The following is a 19,311-nucleotide window of genomic DNA, read 5'->3' as shown; positions in this document are numbered from 1 at the left end:
CTGATTTTTCCCTTTCATTCAAGGTCGTCACTAAACTCACAGAAAATCAAAAATAAAATAGTACAAAGGAGGAATAGACAAAGGAGAGTTTAGGTGCATATTTTAAGATACCACATTGGTTTAAAATAACTTACGATGAAAGGGTCACTTAAGAAGGGCACTGCTTAAAATTTAAGCAGGCAGTAATGGAAAGCGACAGACCTCAAACAATTTAAGTCTTTCACAGCTGAGTGAATTCACAGTGACAGCAAGACAAGGATGTGCTAACTTACCTCTGCAGGACCTTGGCTATTGCTTCATAGGCTCTCCCCAGGCTGAGATCATCTTCCAGGTCTATGGAGATTTTACTGTAAGTGTTAAGGACCTATCAGGAAAAGAAATACGTATTAAACATACAGCATGGCCAGATTCACTGATGTTTTCATTTCATAACAGAAAAGATTAAAATTAATAGCTGTTTTTAATGTCTCCATAAAATATTTTTTTGTGTATTAAAAATTCATGTTGGTTTGGTTTATTTTTATCCATAGTATAACTTGTTTCACAGCAAACTCTTTAAGCCATGACAGTGAGGTCTTACTTTTATAAAAATAATTCTTTTCCTGCACAATCCAAAATTTTCCAATTTATATAACTTAGGTGTGAATAAATAATTGAATGGTTTACAACATTATTTTAAAATATGGTACTATTATCTAAGGTAATGTAAGGCAGATTACAATATTCTACTGTGGTAGCTTAACTATCACGTTCTTTCTATAAATAGCAGTTTTGTAAAGTGTGAATTTAGGTGCTAAGCAATTTCTAAATCTATCATTTTATTAGATGCATATCTCACAGTTTGTACATGTAGTCAGTATACACTAAAAATATTTCTTAAAAATGTACTTCATTACCAACAATCTCTTCAATAATCAAAAGATTATGGCTGCCATAGCCAAACATATGATCTTAATTTAATTTAACACTGACATCAACTTTATGGTATAATTTTCCCTTTTATTCTTTTTCTCTCAATGACCAGAAGGAGGAAAATATGTAAAACAAAATTCCTATTCTTTCTTCTTCCTTCATTGTTACTTGACCTAACCTATTACACACATGAGGACACAGGAAATCTCCAAAGGCCTCTATGGAAATCCTTTTTGCACATTTTCTAAGGCAGAATTAGTGAAAGTCATTTGACAGCATTTGGAGAGAGAGGCAGGGTGAGGGAGGACATAAATACGTGCTTTATGCTACTGCCCGCATTAGGCAGCTTTGAAGATTTAAGTATTGGAGGCAGTATTGACATTTGACTTTACTTTCTTGAAGTTAACATTTGGGAAATAATTTCAACAAGGCCATTACGATACCGCATAACATTTGTTTGTGTGTGAGTGTGTGTGTGTGTGTGTGTGTGTGTGTGGTTTGCAAGTGACGGCTTGATGTAACACTGACATTAAAACTTACTGATACATATTGACCCAGTGTTTTAAACCTACAAAGTTAAAATTTTTGATTCTTATTTTTAAGCTTATAATATGCTTTGTATAAACCCAAGGATATTATTTCCACTTTGTCTTGCATACCTGACAATACCTACATTAAATCTGATACGATTTGACATAGACCTTTCTGAGTTAAGGGGCAGAACTCATGAATTTTGTAAATTTATAAGAGACCTTATTGAATCCAAATACCAAAATATTTAGGAAGAGACCTTCTAGTGTCTTTTTTTGGTTGATACATTTTTATATATGACATTTTAGAACTTTACGATTGAACATTATTAGATTTCTTGCCAAAAACAACTTGTTTATTCACCAAATATCGTTACTGTGTACCAGGTGCTATGTTAGACCCTAAGAAATCTTAGAAGGGAACATGCTTGCAGCCCTGAAGGCGCTTACAGTCTTATGGCACAGAAGTTTGGGTTGATACGCTGTGTAAATTAGCAATGACTGAAGGCAGGGTTCCCCAGGGCTTACACCATGCTTCTACTGCACACTCTCCCATGCCCCTGGTCACCTGGAGCAGCACAGTAAGTCCCACAGGCGCCCATTACCTTGAGGATGTGACTCTACCCTCTGGATAGGAGGGTAGGTGTTCAAGAAATGATAGGTAAATATTTCAGTGCTGGTGACACTTTAATTTGTGGCTTGAGAGAGTTCATACATCAGCTCAAACACTTTACCTAAAAACAGGAAACACATAGGCAGTAGGAAGCACATAGTTCACTATTGGCCCAGTAGGGAAACAATGAATGACATGAAGTCCAAACTGAAGACCTAGAATGTGCCATAGAGGAGCCCATCTAAATCAGGCAGGACCTCTGCTCCTCAGGAATGTGAACTCTAGGGGGAGACAGTAAATGCAGACAGGTGGATGGATGGCAAGAACACAAGGCAAAACTCAGCACATTGGGGAATCATATAGTTAAATCTAAGGGGTATAGGAAGGACATTGTTAAAATAAAGAGGAAAAACTCATAAAAGTGGAAAAATAACATGAGATTAAATATTGTGCTGAAAATAAAGACGTTTTACATTGATCTTCTGGTAAGCTACGTTACCTGCTTTTTAATTAACGTAGGCAAGGTATAATTTACAAGTGAATAAACATTAATCAATTCAAATCCCTAGGCAAATAGTGGAGTCTTTTTTTTTTTTTTTTTTTACAAAGAATAATACTTCAATACTTCAAGTGAGAAAATACAGTGTGCAAATCTGAGAGATCAACTGTACTTGGTTGAATATCCCTTTGGCACACAATATGCTGGAAATGAATCCAGATTAAGTTCTATCATCACAAATCGAAGAGGAGAGAATAAAGACTCTCAGATGCAAACTCTTTTGATGAACTGAAAATTCATTATGTATCTTTAAACTTTATTCACAATGAACTTAATCAACCTTTGTCAAAAGACAAAGGAAACATGATTAAGCACACTACTAGATAAATTTCAATGAACACCAAACTGTGTAGGATTACAAGGTTGTCAAAGTTAGAAAAATCAGTTCATATACCACACAAAAATCGAGCACTACATAGGTACCTAAATGGTTCCAATAATTTCAGTGAATAATGGAGATGAAGCTTTGAAAACTATTTCACTTCAAGTTTTAAAGGCAACGGCCTCATCTTCCCACTAGAATAAAATTGATTTACTTGAAAAGGCATTTTCAAATAAAATCCCAAGTTCCTAAAATGAGATAATTTGTATTGGTCACCTAAAAACAAAACTAGTAGAATACTTAGCATAAAAAATGAGAATGTGCAAAAGAATCATGCTGGCAATATGCTACAAATTCTTTGAAGAATTGTTACTGTAAGATAAAATTTTACGGGTCATTAATTTCTCTTGCTGCAATATCCTTCGAGGGAACACTGGACTTAAGTCAAGATTGTCACCTGTCAACAAAGTGAATGGGAGACAGTGAGAGAGAGGCAGAGAGAGAGAGAGAGAGAGAGAGAGAGAGGGAGAGAGAGATTGAGAAAAAAGCATAGGAAAGTAGCCTTGTCCTCCCAGATTATAAGAATATATTTTGTGTCTGAGCTTTGGTACTTTTCAGGGCAGATACATAAGAAGTCATTATTAGGTCTATTAATATCAAACGCCCAATTGTTCTATATAACCTTTAAATGTTTAGGATTTCCAGTTATGAGGGTGCTTGGAACAAAAGAAAATGATCTATTTTATATTGACCCCCACTTCTTGTCTTCTTCTATTTTCTCATTCCACATCTCTCTGCAATTCCTCTTTTACAGTCCCCTTATCTTAGACAACATTAAAACAGAAAGAACTTCCAGCAATCATGGCCCTTATATTTGTTTTCACAGCCAAAGCCTGCTTTAAACCACACTCCTGGCCTAACTCTCCCAAATTAGATGGAATCATCTCCCTGCTCTTTGGCCCAGCCAGCTGTTATAAGAAAACACTGTTCCAGTTAATTTGTTTTAAAACCTTTATATATTTTTAAATGATTGTAGATTCACATGCAATTATAAGAAATAATACAGAGCACTCTCATATATCCTTCACCGTCTTTCCCCAATGGCAATATCTCACGTAACTACAGTACGGTCTCACACCAGGAAATTGATGTTGATAAAATTCATCCACTTTTTTCAGATTTCACAAGTTTTACTTGCACTCCTGTGTGTGTGTGTGTGTGTGTGTGTGTGTGTGTGTGTGTGTGTGTATTTGCATGTGGGTGTTAATTTTAGGCTATTTTATCACATGCATCTATCCATGTAATAAACACCACTATAGCTAAGATACAGAAAAGTTCTGTTGCTACGATGATCCCTCACGTTACCCTTTCATTTTTAGTATGTTTGCTGCTTGGAAGAGAAAAGAGAAGTGGAGAAAAAATTATTTTTTCTTTTTTGGTTGGGTAAAAGAAAGATCTGCCTTAGGAAAAATTCTGAAATAACTTGGCAGCTGATCTGTTCCCTTTTGGCACACCTCCCTTAACCTTGTGTGTATTTCACCAAGGAAATTTCCTCAGCTAAGTGATAGAAGGACAGTAGTTGATTAAACTAGTTCATACTTAGGCGTGAATGACTGCCAGAAGAAGTTGTAGGTTTTTTTCAAAAAATTTTTTAATGTTTATTTATTTTACAGAGAGGGGGGGTAAGGTTAGAGAGAGAAAGAGTGTGAGTGGGGGAGGGGAGAGAGAAAGCTGGGGAGGGGCAGAGAGAGAGGGAGACAGAATCTGAAGCAGGCGCCATGCTGTCAGCACAGAGCCTAACAGGGGGCTCAAACTCACACCATAAGATCATGACCTGAGCTGAAGTTGGATCCTGAACCAACTGAGCTACCCAGGTGCCCCAAAGTTGTAGTCTTAAAAAGAGGATGCTTGGGGCGCCTGGGTGGCTCAGTCAGTTAAGCGACCGACTTCGGCTCAGGTCATGATCTCACAGTTCGTGAGTTCAAGCCCCGAGTCGGGCTCTGTGCTGACAGCTCAGAGCCTGGAGCCTGCTTCGGATTCTGTGTCTCCCTCTGTCTCTGCCCCTCCCCTGTTCATGCTCTGTCTCTCTCTGTCTCAAAAATAAATAAAAAACATTAAAAAATATATATCAAAAAAAAAAAAAATAAAAAGAGGATGCTTGCTAGCCCCAAGTCACTTCTTCTGAGTGGAGTTTTATGTGGTCTAACGAAGTGAAATGAAACAATTCAGATAGTGTGTGGCAGGATAATTGGGGACAAAGGTTATAAAACGAAAAAGAAAGGCCAGCCTTCTATTGAAATTCAGCCTTATGATATGATCCCTTAAGCAGGTACTGATTTTTATAACCTCTTTTTTGGGGTCTACTTCTATACCTCAGGTTTTCTAGAAGCCTCACACACTTGCCCACAATCTCTTTATCAAAGTAGTATGGAAGAGATGAAAAAAAGGTAGAGGGAAATGTGCAGCAGCAGATGTGAAAATCAGGTGTTCCTAAGTCATTGATACCTGAAAAGGTAACTCCCTCTCATTATCGCTTTCCTCATAATGCTCAACCTTCAGAACCAATATATTATGCGAAGTAATCTTCTAGTACATTCCATCAGATCATTAGATGTGACTGCAAGATAAAACGATATATATATTTTTTATGTACATAGGGTATATTACATATCTACATGTGTAATATAGATATATCCTTGCTCTTAAAGACCTTACTAAGGCAATAAGACTTATAGACATTGATATTATATAGTGCTGTAAGTCTGTATAAAGGGCTAAAAATCTAGTTCAAAGACACTAATTCATTAAACAAATACTGAGTGTCTTCCATGGGTCAAGTCTTGTTTTAGGTGCTAGGCATAGAGCAACAAATAATACAAAATCCCTGCCCCCGTGCAGTCTATACTGTATCTAGGAGATGGGGCAAAAATCTGTAATAAAATAAATAAATGAATGAATTTCAGATAGTGTAGGAGCAATGAAGAACTGGGAAAGGCTTCCTTTAGGAAGAGAAATTCAATCTGCATTTTAAGGGAATGATGGGATTGGGTCAGTGGGGAGGAGGGCAGCTTGAACAAAGGTTTGGGGAAGAGAATGAGTGATACAATGAGGAAAAAGCTTTACCAGAGTACACAGAAGTAACAATGTCCAATAAAAAGTCTGCTTTAAGGCTCATGCATAGAATGTTTTGTCTGATAACATGGACTAAATAATCATAGTTTTAATTGATGGTATGAAGTGATAAACTTTCAAGTTGCAACTTATCTTTTTGATTACAAAGGAGAAATCTGATTGTTGTTTTGAAGGTAAGGTGCGTTATTCACTTTCATTCTTTATTCTACATGCACATAAATGTGGTCTTTTGCAAGACTTTTTTTATTCATAGTTTTTGTCTTTCTGTTTTCTAGGCTGCTCAATGTGTTTGGTTAAAATACGTCACATCCAAGATGCTGCAGGTCCTGCCTTGCTTCCTATTATGCAAGTTTTCAAAAAAATTAATGCATAGTTGTTCCTGTGTCTAGGGAAAGGAGAGGAAATATTCTTCTTTTCTCCCTCTGGCACAGCACTGAGCATGCACCACTCAAACTAATATAGATAGTGACATGAAGTTAAAATGGGCCCCCATGCTCTGGTTGGTGACCCATTGTTACTGTAGGAAAACAACTCATGGAAACCACCACATAAAGTAAGTTCTAACATCTAGTCCATTTGAGATGGAAATTTTGTAATTTTGCAAAAGTTTCAAGGAGCTATAATCCTTTTACTTCACATTTTTGGTATTTTTTTTCTATATACATTTCTTTTTTCACTTACCAACCGCCCCTACTGCTCTCTTCCTTAGTTAATTCAATATTTGAAATCAGTAGGGACTCCTCCTCGGAGGGCATAGACTAGGCTTTGGAGGAGCCTTATGGGATAATTAATCAAATCTCCCTCTGGGTGTTCACATTATCTTCAAATAGCATAGGCTCTCAAGTCACACAGGTCTACTACTGAGCTGATTGACATGTGTCAAGTCACTTAGTCTCTCTGAGCCTATTTCCTCAGGTATAAAATGGAAATGAATAAAGTCTACCTTGAAGGGATGTTATAAAGTTCCAATAAGATGAGGTATTAATAATAATACCTACTAAAGATTTGAATAAAGCAACTGTTTAATTTCCCCAAATACTTATCTTACTTACCTAAAGTGGTTTTCAAATGGGGGTGATTTTACCCCCTAGGGGATATTTGGCGGTGTGTGGAGATATGTGATGTAGTCGTAATTGGGAAGGTTGCTACTGTCATCTAGTGAGAAGAAGCCAAGGATACTGCTAGATACCCTGCAAGTGCACATGGAAGCCGCCCCCCACCCCCACCCCAAGGAAGAATTATGCAGCCAAAATGTGAACAGTGATGATGTTAAGGAATCCTGATTTAGCCTTCACCTCAACCATTCTCATGATTGGAAACCATCTCCTTGTGAAGCTGGCCACTCTGTCATTGAAGAGGTAAGTGAGACAACTATTGGTTAAATTCAGCAAAATCTGTAACTTCTACCTGCTCATGATGGTTGTGTTTTGCGAGACAACACAAAATAAGCCCATCCCTCTTCCATGTGATGTTGCTGAAAGACAGCTGTTTGCCCTCTTAAAAGCCTCCAAACATATAGAGTCATCCAGGAGACTCTGAAATGAATGAGAATGTAACCCCAACAGTTTAGCCACATTTGAACGTTTCCTTCTTAGTTTTGTCTGAGTTCTAGAAGAGTTTAAATAAACCCACCTGGACCAAAAAGTTCTGTGAAACAGCAAAGAGGCATCCATCAGGTTTGTTTGTAGAGAAGTTATGGTCTATTACCTAGGGTGGATTTTTTACCTCTTATCCTTGCCCACTATAAAAAGATAGTACAGCTAATATTTTCTTATACATCTCCTACACAAACCTAAAATTGTGCCATTTCGTAACAAAAGTTTGGCTCTGTGCTCAACAGAGTGCACTACGTTGAGGAGAAAAAGGCAATGACGCAGGTTTACTCTTGTGCAATAAGAAATATAGAAATAAAAAATCAAGTTTGCCATCTTGAGCTTGAAATCAACGTCAAATCTTATCGGAAATATATTTATTCTGATTTCTGGCAATCTAACCTCCTTTAGCCATTTCACAGTTGGTGAGCAGAAAGGATGTTTCTGCCTCATTTACAGTGTCTGAACATGATTCAGACAATCAACTGCAACATTAGTCAAAGAAATCAGTGGCTAATGAATTCTGACAAGCACTGCAGTAACAGGCTGAGGACCAGACTGGACCATAACAACATTCAGAGTACTTTACTGGAGCCAGCAATCAGAGATGGCAAAAGACGGTTAAAAATGGGGGTAAACAGAACTGGTCTCATATCACTTAAAGGCTCTTATACATTTTTTTGCAAAGTCATAGTATCTGACTATAGTAGTCAGTAGTCAGTAGTAGATATAGTAATCCTTTCCTACAAATATGTTATATTGAATGAACACTGAGGACAAGGACAAGTGAGTGGGCATCTCTGTAAACTATAACACATAAAAGTAGTTAAATATTTTGCATTCTGCTGACACTATATTAAGTTAGGAACAGTCTAGCCTTACTATTTATACTGACCATTAGAGTATGTACTCTCTCTTCCTGAAATGCATTACTCATGATTTAGAGTAACTGTCACACATGGTTTACATTGCCCAACACGCAATATGAAGGCTACATGGTCTAGTGCAGAAAGGACTGAATGTTAAAAGGTATGAGTTCTAGTTTCTCTTCTGCCATTAGCTCAGTGTGTGACTTTGGACAGGTCACTTGGTTACCTTGAGCATCAGTATCTAAGTCTGAAAGATAATGGGGTGGGACCAAACGATCTAAAATTCTCTTTTCCAAAAATATTAATTGGAGTTCAGAACTCTACATTGATATATTTAGTAATTTAAGATAGGCTCTGATTGTTTTCAAATATTTATCCTTGGCTTTAAAATCCCTGATAAATTTATTTTATTTTATTTTATTTTTAATTTTTTAAAAGAAACAAAATGATGAGTCCTTTCATTCAATTGAAATGTTACAGCAAGGAGAGCTGAATCTATAATGTTTGGGGTTCATATTAAATAGCCATTGTCATAAATGCAATAATCAGCACTCTTCAAAAATAGCCAATTATTTTACCACCTAAAATTTTAAAGACTTATGAAAATTCAAGGTTATCCTTAAGTTATGTAAACTAAATTAGAATTCGTAGTTAATCTCTCACATGCTAGGAGTTCACATTGCATTTTCAAATGCTTGGTTCTGGCTCACGTCATTGCTTGCAGTTCATGAGTTCAAGCCCTGTACTGGGCTCTGTGCTGGCAGTGCAGAACCTGCATGGGATTCTCTCTCTCCCTCTCTCTCTACCTCCCCCCGCCCCGGCTCATGCACATATTCTCTCTCTCTTTCTCAAAATAAACAAACTTTAAAATAAAATAAAATAATAAAAAATAAAAATTTTCTGAATTATAAATTGGAACATATTGTTCAAAACTGCCATTTCTTTAAAAAAATTTTTTTTAATGTTTATGTTTTGAGAGAGAGAGAGAGAGAGAGAGAGAGACAGAGTGTGAGTGGCGGAGGGGCAGAGAGAGAGAGGGAGACACAGAATCCGAAGCAGGCTCTAGGCTCTGAGCTGTCAGAACAGAGCCTGGGCGGGGCTAGAACTCACGAACTGAGAGGTCATGATCTGAGCCAAAGTTGGATGCTTAATCAACTAAGCCACCCAGGCACCCCAAAACTGCCATTTCTAAATCAGTCATTATAGTTTAGTACTATTTTAATGAGAGACATATTTATGAAGAATTTTAATTCCAATTCTCAATTATTTTCTATGATGTAAATCAGCAAATATTTATCCTGTACAACCCAATCATAATGTGAGTTATATTTATAGCTCCTTCAAAAAAAATTTTCCCTGCCCTCAATTTCTTGCTAGGAAAATCCACTAGAGGCTTTGTTTCATATTTTGCCAGAGGGCCCTTGAAGAAAGGCAGTCCAGAAATCTATGAGGTGGCCGGACATAAAAAGTTCTACTTGGTGGAAGACTATAGTGATTAGTTAGCTCCATCTTAGGAAATGCAGACCCACTGAGCAGCTGGTAATGGCAGAAGTGAGGAGGTGCTCCAAGATAAATGAACATCGAGAGAGTGGTTGGATTATGCCAATAGAGTGAATCCAACTGACTGCTGCTTCTAAGGGGATAATAAGAAAACTCAGCCCCTTTTGACCGGAGTCCTCTGGTTCCCAAGAATCTTTCAGTCTATGAACTGCAACTGTCTGCTGATCCCAAGTATTCATGGGATAGGATGCATGTACCTATCAGGAATCTTTACAATCGCTTCCCTTACTTGAGGTAATCTGAATGACTCTCTTTCTTGTACCTGCAAAATAAAACTGAGAAACACCGCGAGATAAAAGGGCTCTCTTGAGCTAATGTGGTAAATGAATAACTTCAAGGCCTTCCCCTGTCCATGTTTACCAGTGAGAGACGGTACATGTTGATTCTTTCCATGGCAACCCACCAAAAAAAACAGATTCTATAAAGTGATTAGAGTTTTCATTTGCAGAAAAGATTTTGAATGAAAAAAATGTTTTTTTTAAACTAGGATATTCTCAAACTCCACTTGTTATGTTTATATGAGGATGAAAAGGGATTGTGACAAATGATTCCATTATACCTACGATAACATTACCAGTAATTTCAGTTGTCTGTTATTTATGGAGACTAAAGATGGTGGTGGCAAACTGAATCAAATGAAGTGCCAGTCAAATCTAATCTGACCACACACGTATTGTCACTCACTTTGTCAGTGCAGAGATGTCAACATTTATGTCTTGCTGGAATGTGTGGGACTCTGGGAACCTCACTCCAGCCACACAGACCTTTCACTATCAGGAATGAGCCCAGTGCTGTCCACCTCCACGTCCCTCTGCCTGCATTGCTCTTTCTTACTTCACTCCTGACTCTTCCACTCCCTGGACACACACACCACTTTCTTGTGCTATTCCAGCACTTACCACAGCATCATATGGATCTACTTATTAATATTTGTCTCCCTTGGGGCGCCTGGGTGGCTCAGTCGGTTAAGCGTCTGACTTCAGCTCAGGTCACGATCTCACGGTCCGTGAGTTCGAGCCCCGCGTCGGGCTCTGTGCTGACAGCTCAGAGCCTGGAGCCTGCTCCCGATTCTGTGTCTCCCTCTCTCTCTGCTCCTCCCCTGCTCACACGCTGTCTCTCTCTCAAAAATAAATAAAGACTAAAAAAAATATTTTAAATTATAAGAACATATTTGTCTCTCTCCAATTAGGTCCTAAGTGCCACGAGAACAGGAACCATACCTGTTTTGCTGTCCATCATACCCCTAGCTCCTACTTTTATGTTAATGTTGAATACTGCTGAATGAATACGGAAGAGCCCTTGGACAGTACTAGTGGTGAAGTACCTGCAGAAGCATATATAATGAGCTTCTATGTTATATAATACCCCTATAATTATATTAGTAATGTATTTATAATTATATATTGTCTTCATAAGAACATTACACATAGCTATTTGCCTTAAAGAAAAATAAGCTATTATAAATTATTACATAACATACACATTACACATAATATACATTACAGTTTATCACACACTATATATTACATTATATTTTCCGTGTTTTGCATTGAATATCATTCAATAAAGGAAAAAACTACGGCACACTATAACTATGGCAAATGGAAAGTACGGGAACTTTTTCAGTTAACAGCCAGTCCTGGAGAGAATTCAAGTATCAGCAAACAGGCCAAATTCTTAAAGGCGGGCTTAAATGACATTTCAAAATGACGTAAGAACCCCCTACTAAATGTGTGCTTGTTTCATCTAATCATATTCCCAAATGAGTAAGTTTCCATTACGAACCCATTATGCTCGGTGAGGACAAGCAGATCCGAGGCTGAGATTGTTAGATTAGTCATGGTATCTTGAGTAATAATTCTTCCTATCTGTGGAGGGAATATAAAACTCTTTTTCTCTTTCTTTTAAAATCTAGACTGATGAGAGACATATATAGTTACTATCTTCCCAAGTAACAAGCTAAGACAGGTAAGCAGTGAAAAGTCACTAGCTTAGTGACAAACCAAGTTCCTCAGCTTCCCCTGAAGGGGTGACATACCAACCTTCTTCCATTGGACCACTTGGAGCATAATGGTTTCTGGCTCCACAGGAAAGGATCAAAGTGTGTTCTATATTATCCAGAAGGTTTTAATAAACACTAATACTGTGAAAATTTCTATATTTCTGCATGAACCAATTCCCGCTCGGAGATTTGTCTTTTCCCCGAAGGTAGGGCCATCATCTATTCATAATCTCTCTTACTAGATTTCTTCCTCATTGAAGACAAGATTCAATAAAATTTCATTCTGCTTCCCCTTTCTCAGAAATCCATGAAAGCCTTGAAAAACATTTTGAGCATATTCTCTCCGTGCAATTTGATATCCTTTCCACCACAGGCCATTATTCTGGTAAACTCAGTAAACCCTATTTTAGATCCACGGTGTAATGCTTTCAGATCAAGCTGGGTGAACACGTTTCTTTAAAATAAAACATGGTAGGAAAGTCTTTCTCTGAATGCTTGCTCACAGAGGAAGCTTCATCTATTTCCCTTTCGCCGTGATGGAAGAGGCAAGAAAACAATTTATGAGACATTTCCATTCTGACAGATGCGGCCATGACTGGAAAGGCGATGCCTGCCAAGAGCTTTTATCAAGTAGGTTATAACAACTAGTAATAAGTGTAAATAATAAATGGTTGGAATCTTCGGGGAAACAGTGGCAATATGAAACGATTTTTGGTACTTCTGATGGGGCTCTGCCACTCTTGGAATTCCCTGCCTTCCCAGTAGAGTTTTGGCCTGACAATAAACAACAGTTTAGTACTTTATCTAATCCCAGCCAGGAGGTGAGTTCAACAGCAAGCTTTTGCAGATGTTCACATCCAATAATCTATCCATAATTGATGAAACAGGGAGGTCAGATGTAATGGCTGCTACTATTCCAGCAACAAATAAATGGTTATTGACAAAACAAGCCAGTGTGGCGCAGAGCGCTGAGCAGTGACAGGCATGCGGCGGTGCTGGGCAGAGGCAGGGAGGGCTACTGGATTCCTCAGCCAGCCATGTGGCAGGAGGGCCACAATGACACATAAGCAGATGGAGGTGACTTGGAGAGGAAAAGGGAGGTTGCTGAAGTACAAAAAAAAGACGAAGACAGGCAGAGGCAGAGAAGAAAATGATGAGTGAGCCCTGGGCAAGGCTGGGGACCCGGGTGAGTACAAATGTGCGAACAGTTCAGAAATGCCTTTGAATGTGTGCACTGTGATCCAGATGTCTGGTTGCTTTTATCACCAGTGTGTCTTCACTCATAGAGCTGGCTGTCAAACTGTGCAGCCTAGGTGACTCTAACACCAAAGTGCCTGCATGGGATGCTTTGCTGCCCAGACCCTCCCTCCCACTGAGGGACATCCATCGATATTCCATTTAGCACTGCAGATACCGTCTTTTCCCTATGTATTAAAAAAAATCTATGAAAATCATGTATGTAATTTTAACAATATTTTCAGATAAGCCAAAGATGCAAGATTGTGAAGCTAGAAAATTTCCCAAGACTGGGACTAATCCTGAAATACATGCTGCTTAAAATCAAATTTACTGCAAAGGCATGTGAGTGCAAGGCAAAGTTTTCTTTAATAATAAAAAACAAACACTACACTCTATTCACCTCAACCTAAGCAAAGAGTATAATAAATGCATTAATCGAGTATACTTTTATTGACTGAATAAAATTCAAGATATTTAAACATAAATAGCCGAAATCCTACATTTCTATTCCAGTGCTAAAAAATAATGTTTTACACAGTTTACTATGTAATATTATAAGATGAAGAATGGTAGAATGAAATGGTAGTTATTATTGCTATAGGTAGTCATAAAGAGGCTTGGGACAGAGATGTTTTAAATATTAATATTCCTAAAATCACTTAAATCAATTTAACACTCTTTAGTGGTTTATTTAGAAGCATGATTTATTTTATATTTTGCAACCAATGCCTTTGATCAGCTCTGAAATAACATATGAGCTGAAAATAAAATGGCAAAACAAATTGCTGCTAGCATTCTTATAGTAAGCTTTAGGTTTTATACGATAAACTAGAAAATTACCATTATATTTGGCATTTTCAAATTATTTATCAATATTTTGAAATGGAGAATTATAGAGCCCAGAAGCAATGGTGGAGATCATTTCCATAATAACTTGCTAGTTGCTCTGCTTCCTGGGCCCTGCCATTCTCCACGCTGGTGTCCCCCCATCTGGCAACTGTGACCTGCCCCAGTCCCCAGTCCCCAGGGCCATTTCTGTCCCTATTCTATCAGGGCAGAAGCTTGCCATCACATCAGTCTGCCACAGACCATATTCTGATTTGACCTCTATTAAGGTGACCAGGCTTTTTCCATGTGCCTTGACATGTGTCCCAGACCCTGGAGCAGCATCCCCATCTTGTTCTTCTTACCTAATCTCTGTCTTGGTGCTGGCTGGGTCCCTATTTACTACAAAGCTGAAGACCTACATTGTGGCCTCAGTATGCTCTCGTCAGGAGTGCCACTCCTAAGTCTCAGTCCCTGTGGCTTGGTGCTTGTCCCTTGCCAATGGCAGTCACTACCACTTATGGAGCAAAAGCTACATATGTGGAGTGTTTTATATTCATGGTACATTTAATTTTCACAGAGCCCTCTGAGATAAATATCAATATTCCCATTGTACAAATGAGGTAAATTAAGTGTAGAGAGGTTGAGTAACTTGCTCTGGTACACACAGTCCTAGGGTTGGAGAAGAAGAAGAGATTTGAACTGGGTTTATTGGACTTTGTCTCCTGCTCATTTTGTCCTTGTGCACTGTGATATGCCTGCTGCTGGTTACCCTTGAGCATGACTTTGCAGATCTAGACCCTCAGTTACAGCTTACTACCTGCTGCCACCCTTCCCAGAATTCTCCATTCACCTACAAGGTACCCAGTGCAGCCCAATGTCTGACATTCGACATGTTAACCTCATGTTTGCCTGGTTACGGCTTTATCTATTACCAGCTGCTGTTTTTCATCCTATGAACTAATTATAATAGCTAATAATTGTTAATACTGAGTATTTATTATTTCTTTCTCCTAACTGCAGTGACTCCCCCCCTTTGACTCAGAAGAAAACCTGCCTCACTTTATAATGGCCCATAAGGCCTTCCACAACCCCACCCCTAATCCTCTGACTTTGGTTCCCATTACTCTGCTTCCCTTTTGCTTCTCCTTGGCCTCACTGCCCCAAGCCTCCAGGGCTTAGGCTTGGTGTCTTGGAGTTTTGGCCTTGACCTTTCCCTCTGCTTGGAATGAACTTCCATCAAATATCTGCATAGCTGAACTCTCATCTCCTCCCAGTCTTTCTTCAAATGTCAACTTCTCAATGAGGCCCTTTCTGATCACCTATTTAAAACTTCCCCTACTCACCACTTGTTTAGACACTCCTGACTCATTCTTTTCTATTTTTTTTCCTTGTCTATAACATGCTTATTACTGTCTAACACACTATCTAACTCACTTATTATTTTTAATCTCCATTGTCTGTCTTTCTCCAATGGGATGATGCTCCATGAGGACAAAGATCTTTGTTTTGCTGTTGATATATTCCAAGTGTCTAGAACAGGGCCTGGCAATAGGTGCTCCAAAACTATTTGCTGGATATGTCACAGATTGTTCTTAAGACTAGGGGTGCCTGGGTGGCTCAGTTGGTTAAGCATCTGACTTTAGCTCAGGTCATAATCTCATGGTCCGTGGGTTTGAACCCTGTGTTGGGCTCTGTGCTGACTGCTCAGAGCCTGGAGCCTGCTTGGGATTCTGTGTCTCCCTCTCTCTCTGCTCCTCCCCCACCCATACTCTGTCTCTCAAAAGTGAATAAATGTTAAAAAAAACAAAAAAAGGACTACACATATTAAGTAACTAAATCTTTCCAACACTCAGGAGCAGGCATTATTATTATTCTTATGTCTTTTTAAAGGTAAGAAAACTGAGGCACAGAGAAATAAAGCCAATAGGCCAAGGGTCTTATCTGACCCTTTCTCCCACCTCAGTGCCAAGACGCTGCCTGATAATGTCACCATAAAGGTTAGGCCCCAAGTTCTGGCTCCTTTGGTACCACCTGTCCCACCGTCAATCAAGATTTTAACAATGGCGTCCTGTAACAATGTTGTGAAGGAAAATGAACAAGATTTAACGACTTGTCCGAGACCAAAGAGCTTATGACAAAACTACCACCAGAAGGCAGAATGTCTGACTCCTAATTTGGTGGTCTTTCTGATATTTTTGAAAACCAATTCTGAAGATTCTAATGATTGCCTGGATGGTAGTTTTCCATTTCCACATAATCTATTATAATAAACAATTAAAAAGTAATTTTGGCTTTGCAACCTTGTAACAAGTATTAATGATTATTTACATAATATTTTAAAAGGAAAATGTTTATTTTGGTAATGTCTGTGATATTATAAACATATAAAATGAACATAATAAACAGTCACTCTGCTGTAAGCTAATATAAGCTCATAGGGAAAATGAATATGTTTAATTAAATTTAGGAAAAATATATAGTTAAATCATTTGCAGAACAATAATAAGGACCAATAAACCATTATCACTTCACTATTCCACTGGAATTTTCATCAACAGGCTATATTAATAAATATCATGTTCATTTTACAAAGTGGGATGCTGAGAGACTTATCTATGATCTGTTAAGTCAGCAATGGCAGCAGGGATGCCATAATCCTTGCACAAACACAGCAAATCATACTTCTATTATTCTTTAGTATTCACCTGCATTTTTTGAGGGAGGACAGTATGGCAGACATAGATGGAAGTACTTTTTGCATGTTAATCCATTTAATCCTCACAACCACTCTATCGGTTAGTTGCTAGCATTTCCTTACGTTGCAGGTGAGGAAAGTGAGGCACAAGAGAGGTGAGGTGACCCACGTATATGTCACAGGATTAGAAGTGGCAGGACCAGGCTCTGGAGTTAGGCAATGTGACTCTAGGGGCTACGCTTGTAATCACTACATCATACTGTGATCATGCTTAAGACGGGAACAGAGAGCATTGTAATCTACCAGAAGGACCCTATCTTTCTCCCCCTATTTTGTTTATCCGAAAATTATAAACATTCTGCCCTACTAGATCTTTCTGTGGAAAACCTAACAAACAGCATTTTTTATGCTCTTTCCCTTGCATTTACTAAGAGTTGCTGGTTGATAGCCAATTTGCATCAGTAGCAAGAAGAGATTCAGGGTTGTAGGAAAAATATGTTGAACACACTGCTTTTGAAAAAGAATTCTTACAAATGTATTAACTCTAGTGCTGCTAGATATGTCATTGACATCTAGAGAAAACAAGACAAATTCAGCTATGGAGTTAAGTCATGACCAATGAAGAATCCACAATACTCCATTATCTATGCCAATGGAAGGTAAGAGAGAGATGGGAGATGGAAATGTGAGGTGAGAATTCCTTACATCTCTTTCTCTGGAGAAGCTACAAAACAGCGGGTCATTCCTAGCGGGATGCCACTTAATAGTTCCACTTCTGTGTTCCCAAACTCTGTGCCTATTCTGAACTGGCCTGATAGCAGACAGGTGATTCTTATTCTAAGTTTCAATTGTTATTGAATAATAATTTCTACTGGACAAGAATTACAAAATGTTATTTATGCCAACCAGTGATTCATTAAATGGAATAGGTGAGAATGTTATTAAAAGTGTATACATGTGACTTATGTATATCACATATATTTAAATGACTTTAAAAATCAGTTGTGACAGCATTAGCACTTAGGAGCATGGCTCCAGTCTTGGCTCGGCATTTGCTAGCTTTGTGACCGTAATCAAGTCATTGAATCTGTCTCAGCCTTCTTCATCTGTGAAATGGGAGTAAGAGTAAATAGAAAATACTAATAAGATCTGCCTCTTAGGGATTGTGTGAGTATTAAATGAGGTAAAACACGTAAATAATAAGGTTGGGTAGAGTTGTATGTAGACCCATAGCATACAAAGGCACGCTAGTTGTTACTGTTATTCATGATGATGCTATTCTATCTGGGCTCATTTGATTTCATTTGGTTTCATAGGACAGAAACCACCCCAATCTAATTTAGGCAAAATGGTAAACTAGGGACCCAAATGCTACCAGAAATTTCACTCTCCCTTTCTCATCTTGTTTTCTCTCTGTTAGTTTTACTCTCTCAGCCCACCATCCTCCGTGGCTCTGGGAGCATCCAGGCTAACTCCTTACCAAGGAAGACTGGCTCTGATTTAAAAACAATAGAAAACAAAATTATTAGGTAAGCAATCCGATTGGCTGAGCTTGTCTAGAGACCTTCCTCTAGAGATTTGCTTCATTGGAGCAAGGAGTGGTGGCGGTGAGATCTGTAGCCCCAAGGTTAGAGACAAGACCATAGCCAGCAGAAAAGCAATAGTGGTAATGGTGTAATGTTCTGAGAAGACAAGGATACCGGAGGTCCTCCAAATTGCTGTTAAAAAGTCCTCTGCTTAGCTGCTTCTCCCTCTGTGACTTTATCTCATTTAACATCACTATCCTACTTTGGATTATTTGAACAAAAAGCTTCAAATTCTTTGTCTCCATCTTGTCTCTGTATGTTCATCTACCAGCCAGAAAACACTGTAAAATTGTAAAATGTCTCTCAAATGTGTCCGTTATGAGCTACACCATACCACCCGAGTTCAGAGCTCATTATTCCTCACCTGAAATATTTTAGAAGAGCCCTTAAACTGGTTTTCCTTCCTCTACTTTCTCTTTTCAGTTTGTCCTACACACAACTGCCAGGCTATCTTCTAAAACCAGTTCCTGCCCTACTTAGGCCTGTGAGGATCTCATCCCACTGCCCTATCTTTCCAGCTTCCCCCCACCAACAGCCCCGGTCCCTCAACACCAATACTCCAGCGTGACTGGAATGCATTTTCTGCCCTCCTGGGCCTTTACTCATGCTGCTTCTTTTGCCATGTATTTTGAAAGGTTCAATTCAAATGTCATCACCTCAATCTCCAAATACGATGAAGCTTCCCTGTTGCTTCTCTAGCTCTTGGTCCCTATTACAAGTATGCCACAAGTCTGTGTTGGGTGTCTATTTCCTTTATGGACAATGCAGTCCTGCTGCATGGTAAATATCTACCTGAGCATAAAGAAACTGCCCAGACCTATATTCAAAAATGTGCATCAAACTGAAGTTGAAAACAAACAACATCCTTCGTT

At 38.5% G+C, this 19,311-nt stretch overlaps 1 protein-coding gene across 6 annotated transcripts in view; it reads right to left on the bottom strand.

Annotated features, from left to right (window-relative positions):
- Positions 1 to 19,311, bottom strand: part of TTC29 (tetratricopeptide repeat domain 29) — a 253,186-nt gene that overhangs the window by 119,111 nt on the left and 114,764 nt on the right. For all 6 annotated transcript variants that reach the window (XM_086704141.1, XM_086704140.1, XM_086704144.1 and 3 more), the window contains one exon: positions 273 to 364. In XM_086704141.1, coding sequence (XP_086560267.1) covers positions 273 to 364 — 92 coding nt within the window. The remainder of the gene's footprint in view (positions 1 to 272; positions 365 to 19,311) is intronic.

The sequence above is a fragment of the Puma concolor genome, chromosome B1 (assembly GCF_028749965.1).
Source record: "Puma concolor isolate L17-30 chromosome B1, mPumCon1.1.hap2, whole genome shotgun sequence".
Lineage (NCBI taxonomy): Eukaryota > Metazoa > Chordata > Mammalia > Carnivora > Felidae > Puma > Puma concolor.
This window is presented reverse-complemented; position numbering and strand designations above follow the sequence as displayed.